The 11,425-nt window shown below is 45.1% G+C and overlaps 1 protein-coding gene across 6 annotated transcripts; it reads left to right on the plus strand.

Annotated features, from left to right (window-relative positions):
• The first annotated feature begins 3,222 nt into the window (after nucleotides 1-3,222).
• On the plus strand, nucleotides 3,223-10,917 carry LOC124466318 (piggyBac transposable element-derived protein 4-like). 6 transcript variants are annotated; one of them, XM_047018120.1, is made up of 6 exons: nucleotides 3,226-4,951; nucleotides 5,084-5,179; nucleotides 5,328-5,429; nucleotides 5,578-5,679; nucleotides 5,828-5,923; nucleotides 6,073-10,917. In XM_047018120.1, the coding sequence occupies exons 1-6, from the start codon at nucleotides 4,818-4,820 to the stop codon at nucleotides 7,754-7,756; spliced, it is 2,214 nt and encodes a 737-aa protein (XP_046874076.1). In that variant the 5' UTR covers nucleotides 3,226-4,817; the 3' UTR covers nucleotides 7,757-10,917. The 6 variants fall into 6 exon arrangements, with proteins under 6 accessions (XP_046874078.1, XP_046874080.1, XP_046874082.1 ...); XM_047018122.1 differs by lacking the exon at nucleotides 5,828-5,923 and having other exon boundaries at nucleotides 3,223-4,951; XM_047018123.1 differs by lacking the exon at nucleotides 5,578-5,679 and having other exon boundaries at nucleotides 3,224-4,951.
• Nucleotides 10,918-11,425: the final 508 nt, after the last annotated feature.

The raw sequence follows: 11,425 nt of genomic DNA on the forward strand, positions 1-11,425 counted from the left end.
TGCCAAATTTTTGCCTATTGCAGCGCCACCTAGAGGTGAAATGGCATGACCTATTTTGGACTTCTTTAGAACAGGGTCCCTCGTCCCTATACCAAATTTGTTGTCAATGCAGTAAAGAGGTGCTGAGATATGACCTCACTTCTTTTATGGTGGCTTGGTTGACGACTTTGATTGGCTGATGACTTTGATTGGCTGTTCTGGTCTGAAGATCATATGTGGCAATTATGAAGAAGATTCGACAAGAATTGTAGGAGGAGTAGCGAAAAAACGCTTTTCCTTTACATTCAAAATGGCGGAGAATCTATAGAACTGGGTATGATGTCATAGAGTGCGTTGAACTCGTCTTGATCCAGGGAATCCAACGATACCTCATTTTGGACAATGGGGCATATGGTTCAAAAGTAACATGTGTAAACACACCTTCAACTTTGACCCATTGGTGGCGCTAGATGGTTGGAATGGGAGACATGAAACTTGGTGAAATTGATGAGGGGACTGGTCCCAAATAGTGTGCCAAAATTCACAACTTCTGACCATTTGGTTCTAGGGGCTGCCATAGACTCCCATGGCAGAAGAAGATGTATAATAAGAAGAAGAATACGTAGAAACACTTAAGGTGGCTTCGCCGCTTCGCGGCTTGGCCACCAATAAGAATACGTAGAAACACTTAAGGTGGCTTCGCCGCTTCGCGGCTTGGCCACCAAAAATAAACAAATTATGTGCTTAGTATACTCATTGAGTGATGTTCCACAACATTGAAGCGGCTCGATTGATTTGTCGACGCCTGGTGTGGTCTGGTCTGGACATCATTCAGCCACTGTGACCCTCCCTGACCCCCCTGGACCCAGCCGGGCACAGGATATAAATCAGGGGAGGGAAGCCTGTTTTTGAGCAGAAAAATAAGTTGTGAGTCATCCAACTCCCCCTTCTCTGCTACCATTGGGAAGGCATAGTGGGTTTTGACACGAGACCGGAAAATGGGTATGCAAAAGCAGAGGATCAATACTATGGCCAATAAGGTTAGTAGCACAGCTATCCCTATCCTTACACAGCTAAACCCCCAATCTCCCAAGCTTTGTCTCATGCATTCAAACCATTCAGTTTTGTGTCCTGCATTAGCCTTCATCTCCTCTCTCAGTGCTTTTAAGTCAGACATGGTTTGAGTGAATCGTCCTGTAGGGGCAGTGTTATTCGGTATAAATGTTCAACATACCTGTCCAATCAGAGTGCAAACCCCCCCACGCTCGGCCAGCAGCCAGTCCAATACCTGACGATTCTGCCAGGTCATTGCTGATGTTGCTGACAGCTGCTGTCCCAGGGCGGTGAGAGCCTCGTCAGTATAGTTAATGAACAGCCATCATTGAGTCTATCCTCACCTCCTCCATAACCATCTGGTACGCTGCCAAAGACAAGAGCAGGCTGCAGTGTATCATCCGCACTGCAGAGAAGGTGATTGGCTGCAATCTGCCTTCCCTCGAGGACCTGCACACCTCGAGGCCCCTGAGACGAGCGAAGAAGATTGTGGCGGACTCCTCCCACCCTGGTCACTCCCTGTTTCAAACACTCCCCTCCGGCAGAAGGCTGCGGTCCATCAGGACCAAAACCTCACGCCACACAAACAGTTTCTTCCCTTCCGCTGTTGGCCTCCTCAACAAGGCCAAGAGCTCACACTGACTCAAATGACTTCATGTCTTAAAACTTTTTACTTTTGCACTACATTCAATTCCTGTAATATTTGTATTTTATATTGTATTTTATATTGTCATTTGTCAACTTATATTTTATTTTATGCCCACTTTTATTCTATTTTAGTGTTTTTCACTTATTACTGCTAGTTTTAGTATAGTTAGACCACATATTTAAATTTAAGATTACTATATGTTTATTGTATGCACCTTCCTGCCAAAGCAAATTCCTTGTCAGTGCACACTTTCATGGCGAATAAATCCCATTCTGATTCTGATTCTGATGAAACGCTGCTGATTATAATACAGGTAATTGATCCATTCAGTGTTCTTATTTACCGTTATCCAAGGTAAGATGGACTCAAACCCTGAAGCCACCTCATTTCTAGCTTTAAAGTCATTGGGCACCCCCCTTGGCTGACCTATGGCATCGATTGTTACGTCAGATGTGAAAGCCCGCCTCTTGCGAGGAGCCTCCTCCAGTTTCTCTACTGCCTGGTTTAGCTTGAAGTGGATCACATGGGTGACTGCATGTAGTCTGGCACATCTCCCTGCCCATCCTACAGGTAGAGTTGATCTTAAACCCTTTGCATAATCACACAGCCAGAAAACATCTGCAACTACTTGGTTTTGGAAATGGTATGGACACGCCGGTGGAATTGGATGCCTTTCTTTCACTCCCTTGATCTGTCTGGCCTTGCCATCTATCAGTTTGGTACAGACTCCACATACGTACGTCCCAAATATAGCTGCAGTCCTCCTCTGGTACCAAGCCTACGTTTACGCTGCCCTGCTTCTCATAGAACTCAAATGTGTGCTTGGAGCACACATAACAATCGGTTAACCCATTAGCTTGCGCGGTGAATTCTGACCATAGATACCAGTGGTTGTGCAGGGCCTCCTTTAGTAACCCTCTGATGTGCGTTCACGTCCCTGGTCCTGCTCCCGTTCCCCAGTTTAGGGGACCTAGCGCCGGCACCAGGGCGCCCTGTCTGATCTGCTGCGGGGCCTGCACCTGTACCTATCTGCCATGTTGATCCTGCCGCTGAACATGCACCGTCTAGACAGTTGACCATGGCCAGCCTTCGAGTTCCTACATGTTCCAAACCACATCTCTTCTCGGTAATGACCATCCAGACATTCCTGATCCTTACGATAGATGGTCTATAGCAACCTTTATTTCAGCCTCGAAATTCTCTAACGTGTTAGTTGACAGCATTGCATGGGCAATTACTGGTGCTATACATATTGTGTCAAGATTAATGCTGCTCATCCCTTTTCCTAAAACATCCCGTGTCATCCCACTTACCTCTCCCTTACCGAGCGATTCTCTCGGGAAGGGGATTCTGCGGTGTGGGTGTGGAGTCTGCCAGGATCGTCCCCTGCTCGCTCAGCTGCACGTCTCTTAGCGGCTGCACGAGTAGTGGCGCCATTGGGTTCACTGGCGGGGCTGTTGGAGGTTCGATGGCCTCTGGCAGTGTCCCACCTTGGTGAACCTTCACTAGCTCGACCCCTGGATCTGGTTGTACTTTCTCCTGGAATTAGATACAGTCCAGGAACAGGATACTTCTGTGGTCAGGGGAGAGTCTTATTCTGTTAGATGATCTTAGTGCATTAGTTGGCACTCTGTCATCATAGTGTAGGTGAGTTTTATAGAAACCGGGACAGAGAGATGGGTATACAATCATAACAGCTTTAAGCTTAGGATGTTTAGTTTAGTCATATCTTTTGTGAAACTTCATCAGGAACAATGTGGGTGTAGTATATACATCACCAATCCCCACATTCCTCTGCCACTCGCCAGTTGTTCTCCATGCAATGGCAGTGGACTCTGGGAGGTGTTAACTCAAAGCCAACAAACATCGTTAATGTCATCAATAACCCCTGGTTATATCAACCTAAACCACCTATGCATTTTGTTCCCAATTGCTTTAGTTTCACATTTCAAATGACAATATTGCTGTTGCATCCACCTCATGTGTCCCCGTTTCACTCACCCCCCTTCTTCCCAGTTGGAACACAACCAGGAAGGGATTGTTGTTATTCGGCGGTTGAGTTTCAATTTCTGATCCCTTTCTTGGGAGCAGGTTTTGAGTGACTGTTCGCCGTTGTCCAGGGTGGTTTGATAACTTCGGGCCCTGGATTTGGTCCTTGGCCTTAAGCATAACCTTGACTTCTGAGGCACGAGCGGGATGCTCTCAACCTCAGTCTCAGACCCAGTTCGAGGGCTGAGAGTTAACAAACGTCATTCGTGTGCTTTGCCTTTAGGACAGCACTGTCCTGTACTGTATCAGGGAAATCAGAGTCAATAGGTGTTATAGGTGTGACCAAGTCTGATGTGGGATTTATAACGGTGATTCCAGATGGACCACATGGTTAACCCATCAAACTGTGTTATGGTCATCGTTGCTCGTGACCCTGTGTTCAGGCAGTGTTTCTACACGGGGGTGTTGACTTTTCCCCCGGTCGCCTTTACTGGAGACTCGGCCACCAGGCTGGATACTGGTTGGTTTCTCCGATGCTCGTTCTCTCCTCCTTCTCCTTACTCGTATTCCTACAAAACATCTTCAACAAAAACTTCACCATAGTCTAAGAGTTAGACTATCAAAATTATAGATGTACTACTTAGGGTGTGCTTTGCTTGTCTATCGAATAAATTATCGATTTAACCCTCTCGAGTCGGTGATCGCGCCGGCGCGATCAGAGCGCAGGTCGGCTTTAGGACCGCGCAGCATGAAAACCAAGCGGCGCAGAGGGCTGCCGTTGATTTCATGCGGAAGTGCAGACTCGAATCTACGTTTGAGTCTTTGAATCATGTAAATACATCAAGTAAAACTGAAGTTATGATGATTTCAATTTCATGAAAAAAGTGCGTCAAAATATTCGCTCTTTTATGAGTGCGTTGCATTTATTAGAATATCTTTGCCGTCTTTTGTCCTAAAATAAAACGGTAAAAAACGTTTGAATCTGCTGACTTTGTTCTACATGATGCACATGAGTACATATACATTCAGCGAGAGGACAATTCTCCATTGCGAATGAACGAACGAGAGGAATCAGTCATAGTTTTGAGAAGTTTTAGAGAGTTGTAGTATTTCAGTAGTTTATTATCATTATTATAGTTCAAGCAAAATGAGGCGCACACTTCGTGTCGGTCAAGCCATCGATTTGTTGTTTCAAAGCGACGAAGAAAATGTGGAAAGTTCGTCGTCGGAGAGTGGCGGCGATGAGTTTGAGGACCCAGATTTTGTTGTCGAAAACACAAGGTAAGACAAACCTTTGTGCTTTATTGCTTTCATTTCTTATTCTATTATTCTATTGTACTTCACTGTAGTACAAATGCCAATGAACGTCTTGAACTTTGAATAATCTTGAATATGTTTACTTGCTGTTCACAGTGAAGACGAACAGGCTGGGCCATCTTCAACCCCTGCCCCTACCCCCACAACAAGCCGACGGAGGTCTTCACCGAGGCTGCGTGTGGAAAACTTGAGGTAAACAAGCATTTATCTAAACGGACTTTTTGTTTTATTGCTTTCGTTTGTCTTGTTATATTATTCTATTCTACTTCACTGTAGTGCGAATGCCAATGAACATCTTGAACTTTGAATAATCTTGAATCTGTTTACGTGCTTTGTACAGTGAAGACGAACAGGCTGGGCCATCCCCCACCCCCACCCCTACCCCTACCCCCACAACAAGCCGACGGAGGTCTTCACCGAGGCTGCGTGTGGAAAACTTGAGGTAAACAAGCATTTATCTAAACGGACTTTTTGTTTTATTGCTTTCGTTTGTCTTGTTATATTATTCTATTCTACTTCACTGTAGTGCGAATGCCAATGAACATCTTGAACTTTGAATAATCTTGAATCTGTTTACGTGCTTTGTACAGTGAAGACGAACAGGCTGGGCCATCCCCCACCCCCACCCCTACCCCTACCCCCACAACAAGCCGACGGAGGTTATCAAAGAGGGTGCGTGTGGAAAACTTGAGGTAAGACAAGCTATTTTCTAAACAGACTTTGTGTTTTATTGCTTTTGTTTGTCTTGTTATATTATTCTATTCTACTTCACTGTAGTGCGAATGCCAATGAACGTCTTGAACTTTGAATAATCTTGAATCTGTTTACGTGTGTTCACAGTGAAGACGAACAGGCTGGGACATCTACAACCCCTGCCCCTACCCCCACAACAAGCCGACGGAGGTTATCAAAGAGCGTGCGTGTGGAAAACTTGAGGTAAGACCAGCATTTTTCTGAACAGACTTTGTGTTTTATTGCTTTCGTTTGTCTTGTTATATTGTTTTATTCTACTTCACTGTAGTGCGAATGCCAATGAACATCTTGAACTTTGAATAATCTTGAATCTGTTTACGTGTTGTTCACAGTGAAGACGAACAGGCTGGGCCATCTACAACCCCTGCCCCTACCCCCACAACAAGCCGAGGGAGGTCATCACAGAGGGGGCGTGGACAGACCAAGTCAAGATCTCCAGCCCAGTCAGCAGCCCAGTCAGCAGCTCAGCCACAACAAAGCTCTGAGCCATGGAGAACTGAAAGTGATCCTGACACTGCCCCACAAGTCAGCAGGTTCATGCCCCGCAGAACACCAGGACCCCAGGTGGATTTTCACTCAACGTACACACCTAAGGACCTTTTCCTGTTCTACTTCGCCGCAGACACTTTGAGGACACTGTGCAGGAATACAAACAAGCAGGCAACCATCAATCAGCGAAAGGGGAGCAAATACCAGTGGACTGATATTGATGTTGAGGAACTGCACAAATTTCTGGGTCTCCTCATGTACACATCCTTGGTGACTCTGCCAAGTATCCAAGACTACTGGAAACAAAACCACATCCTGTCTGTGCCTTTTCCAGCTACTGTCATGCCAAGAGACAGATTCCGGACAATATCCTGGAACATCCACCTCAGTGATCCAGAGGAGGATGTCAAAAATGACCAGCTAAAGGGAACACAACAGCATGACAAACTGTACAGGGTCAGACCTCTCATGGATGAAATTCGGACTGCCTGCAAGGCTTATTACCATCCCAAAAAGGAACTGTCAGTGGATGAGAGGATGGTGGCTACAAAAGCAAAAACAGGCATGACTCAGTACATGAAGGACAAGCCAACCAAATGGGGCATCAAACTGTTTGTGTTGGCAGAGTCAAAAAATGGCTATACTCTGGACTTCAATGTGTATGTTGGGAAAGCACACACACCCAGCGTACATGGTCTGTCATATGATGCTGTGATGGACCTCATACATCCATCACATCTGGGCACAGGTTATCACATTTACATGGACAACTTTTATACCAGCCCAAAACTGTTCCTGTCATTGGCTGGCATGAAGTTTGGAGCCTGTGGAACCTACAGGAGCAACAGAAAAGGCTGTCCTACTGATAGACAAAATGCCCTCACCAACAAATCTCAGAGGGGGAGTGTCAGATGGATCAGAGAAGATCCCTTGGTCTTTGTAAAGTGGATGGATACACGGGAGGTGTCGATGTGCTCCACAATCCATCCAGCGTTTTCTGGCGAGGCTGTCAAGAGGAAGGTGAAGGAAGGAGGACACTGGTCGGTAAAAGACATTCCCTGCCCTACACCCATCATCGCTTACAACCAGCACATGGGAGGGGTTGACCTGTCAGACCAGCTTTTACAGTACTACTCCACCCACCGCAGAAATTCTCGCTGGTACCGTACACTGTTTTTACACTTTGTGGACATGGCAACAACCAATGCATATATACTGCACTGTGAAATCAGTGCAGCACAACAGGTCACACCCTTGACACACAAGCTCTTCCTGGCAGAACTTGTGGCCCAGCTGTGTGGAGTGAACCCAGCAGGTGTTCCCATTCAAAGGAGCAACGATCATGTTCCTGTTGCCATTTCCTTGCCTACAGAGGCCAAAGCCAAAGCTACACAAGGCCGCAGGAATTGCCAACAGTGCCATCAAGTGGACAACAAGAGGATGCTCACTCCATGGAAATGCAAGGCCTGTGATGTGCCCCTCTGTGTCATTTTGGACAGGAACTGTTTTGAGGAGTGGCACAAATAGGGTTAGGGATGGAATACAAGAAAAACGCATATGGCTATACCTGCTTTTTATTGTAAATAGTTGTTTATTGCTTGTATATATCACAATAGTACTTTTATATGTTCATATTTACACCTTATGGTTCAATTTGAACCTTTCCAAATGCTTGGTTGAGCATGTGTGTGTGTTTTACAGTAAAGAAACCATCATTTTTCTAAACGGACTTTGTGTTTCTTGTGTGTGTTTGGGTTCAGTATGTTGAAACAGTATGTCAAAGTAAAAAACTGAAATACAGATCTTATAGGTGAGGTTGTGCTGAAAAAAAAGATACCCATCATTTGTATGGTAAACATTTCTGTATGTAGTATATCAAGGCAAACATGAAGGTACCCAAAAACGGCCAAAATAACCCCAGACTCCAAAGAGTTAAAATTGCCTCTGTTTCTGAGACCATAGTCAAAATGTTCTATCATTAACTTCCCCCTTCGCATAGTTGATCTATGCGATTCCTAAGGGACAGAAAATATGTTAGTTGGTGACAACCTAAATTCTTCGTATTCCTTCACATATTATATAATATTTTGACTCTTCTTTTTATCTCCTGCTTCTAAGCAGAGTTTGGGGATATTTCGTTAACCTTTAATAACTGTACCTGTTTTAGCCCAGTCCACCACAGCAAATCACTCAAACCACTGGGTTCCTGAAACAAGATCCGCCTACTGACAGAGTTAGTTCAGTCCTTTCAATGGCTAAGTTTCAAATTGGTACTTATTTCACAATCATGGGTTACCCATGCGGCAAGAAAAATAGTGCTTTGATGATTTTACAGTGGTGGATGCAGGCATTTCACTTATTTAGAGCATAACCAATCAAAGATGTATTTTATTGTTATGCAAGTATTTTTCCATCATTCAACAAAACCTTCTTGTGTTGTGTGTGTCTCTACCTGGTGTCACATAATCATGTATGATGTGCCGCCTCAGATATGTTAGAGCTCTTAGACAGCATGGTGGGGCTTGTGGCTGGACCCACACGTAACTTGCTCTAGGTGGCTGCCAACAGCCCTCCGTCACTGGAACTCTAACTGGGGTGTCATTCTCTCTTCGGCCGGGGCAGGACTGCTTAAAATGTCCTTTTCCTCCACATCCCCAGCAAAGCCGTTCTTTTTTACCTTGTTGCAGGGTGGGGTGTCCTCGGGACAGCACGGCCTCTGTCATTGCCCTTTGACCTCCATTCCCCCATTGGTAAGGGGGCGGACGATCTGCCTGGCCAGTTGTTGGATTGCATGAGGCAGTAGGCAGAGGGACGGTCGGAGGATGGTTTTTCTTTTTCCCATTTTTTGCGAGCTCCTTTTCCAACGTCTCTCACGAGGTCCTTCAGTCCCTTTTCAGTCAGTAGATACACCTTTGCGTCGACACACCCATCTGGGAGCTTGTTGGGCTGCTCCTGGAGGGTCTCTCCAGTGGTCATAGGACGCCTGCCAAAAGAGTCAATTGATGTACTTCCCACTCCCTGTACCTGAAGGCTCACTGCTGCAGACTGGAACTCAGCTTGGACATCAGTGACGTCATCATGTGGTCTTGGGATCCTGCCAGCCTTGGCACGCTGCTTGGCTTCTCCCAGCAGACATCTTACGTAGAAGTATGTTTCTAAAAGTTGTTCGTGGGTCAAAACAGTTTCCAGCATTTCATTACCTGCCCCTGTTGGATTTGGCATTGCCTCTGCCCCCCTCTCAACCAAAGTCCTTCTGGGTGGGACAGGGCTACTACTCATCTGGAACACATGGGGTGCTGTAGAGAGAGTCTGGTCAGGGTTTGCTCCTCCCTCATTTCCCTCTCCCTCGTTTCATTGCTCTCTCTGCCATGGGTGGTAGTTTTTTAGGCACAGCAGCTCGGTGATCTAAGCTCAAATACAGATATATCATTTAACAAGTCAAAACAACCCTTGTCCTCTCTTTTTACCAACTATAATGAGATATGAATCAGTTTGGAGAAACTCTCAAAACTATACCCCTGTATAATATGTATGTGTTTGTGCATAACATTTTTGGCGCCGAAAATGGCTGCCTGGGTAGGCTCTCCTGCCAAAGTAAATTCCTTGTCTGTGCAAACTTTCATGGCGAATAAACACCAATTCTGATTCTGATTATGTGGCAGTGGTCTTGTTAAACGGGAAAACCCTTGCTCAGCCCCTCCCTTACAACGCACCTCTCGAGCCCTCATCTGGAACAGTTGCGCAATAGCCGCGAGTTCCCACATTTCAGGCTCGATTTCTCTGGTTTGCTTCAGGATCATGTGTGTTATATCAATACTTCTCGTTTATCTGACTCCAATTCCTATTTGTTATAGCTTTTTTCAACGGAGACTTGGTCCTTTCCTGCCTGTCCCTCCGAGGCAGCTTTTGTAAACACAGCTGTCTCGAGAAGTGTATGCAGTACGCAGGACCTTACTGTCTCAGCTTTATATTACCAGAACACAATATTTATTATCTATATTATCTACAGATATCTATCTACTGTTAGTTTGTCCAGCACGTCTTAAGATAAATCATACGGGTCATGAGTCCTAATTTACTTTCGACTAAGATACAGGCGTCCCTGCTCTCTGCTGTCACTTTGTTGTTATTTAGTGAAAACTAGACAGGACATAGATATTTTACAAAGTATAATTTGTTTCTGAGGTCTGTTGAAAAGGTTAGTCACGCAAATGCTCGTCGAATTTTTAACATCTTTGGCTAACATGATTTTTTCCAACAGTCTTGTTTTGTAGTATAACAACAACTCCAGTCATTCCACACGTGTTGATATCATTTGTTGACCAACCCGATTGCCCGAACCCTTGACTATTACCAGTTTCTAAACGTTATGGTTACTCAGTTTACTCGAATCTCTTTTACTGGGCCATAAATTGTTTTTTGCACCTTGGGGGCAACTCTATCTCATAGGAATCGCCGGATATCCCCCTAGCTACCCCTTACCGGATACGATAGTTTTGAAAGCTTTAGCAAGAAAACATTTACACTCATTATCCTTTCATTCAGGGAGACATACAGGTATCCTATTGTAACTCAACGTTTGTAACCGACTTCCTCCTCTTTCTCAGCCTTCTCACTTTAATCAGTTCAAAATTCGTATCTAGGCAGTTGTCTGGTTTACAGGTTTTTTAATTGCCTACCTTAGTCCAAATGTAGATCTTTCCAGAATCTCGACGGGCTTCACCAGTTTTGTGGAAGGCTTCTGAAGTGGTTCTTATCGATCAAGAATAATAGGCTTTGAGTCGAGGAGTTCGGATTACAAAGGTCTGCTTTATTAGGTTCTCTGGGTTTCACATTCGCTAGAGCTTCTCAGCCGAGAAGTTCTGCCTCCTCCATTTCCTCCAGTTCTTTTATACAGTTCATACACGTCACACAAATAACTCTTGGCATCATCTCATCAATACGTGTTGGTCAATTTTAAACAGACACTGGTCTGTTTATTTATCGGTTGTCATGAGTCCAGGGTCATTTCTATCTAGGGGAACAGACTCCATGTCAACCCGACCTTGCTTATCTGTGTGAAGCATACAGCTCCCTAACTACACTCTTGGGAAAGAACATTTCTAACACAGGAAGTTTGAGCTGGAACAGCCAAGTGCTTGTCCCATAATTGACTACGGGGCCTGAGCACAACAACATCGTGACTCATCCTTATCA

Source organism: Hypomesus transpacificus, unplaced genomic scaffold (assembly GCF_021917145.1).
Source record: "Hypomesus transpacificus isolate Combined female unplaced genomic scaffold, fHypTra1 scaffold_91, whole genome shotgun sequence".
Taxonomy (NCBI): Eukaryota; Metazoa; Chordata; class Actinopteri; order Osmeriformes; family Osmeridae; genus Hypomesus; species Hypomesus transpacificus.

Excerpts from the sequence above, each read along its gene's own strand:
- LOC124466318 (XM_047018120.1), top strand. The coding sequence starts at position 4,818 with ATGAGGCGCACACTTCGTGTCGGTCAAGCCATCGATTTGTTGTTTCAA. Across the intron at positions 4,952-5,083 it reads TTTGTTGTCGAAAACACAAG|TGAAGACGAACAGGCTGGGC; the intron begins GTAAGACAAACC and ends TGCTGTTCACAG. Across the intron at positions 5,680-5,827 it reads GTGCGTGTGGAAAACTTGAG|TGAAGACGAACAGGCTGGGA; the intron begins GTAAGACAAGCT and ends GTGTGTTCACAG.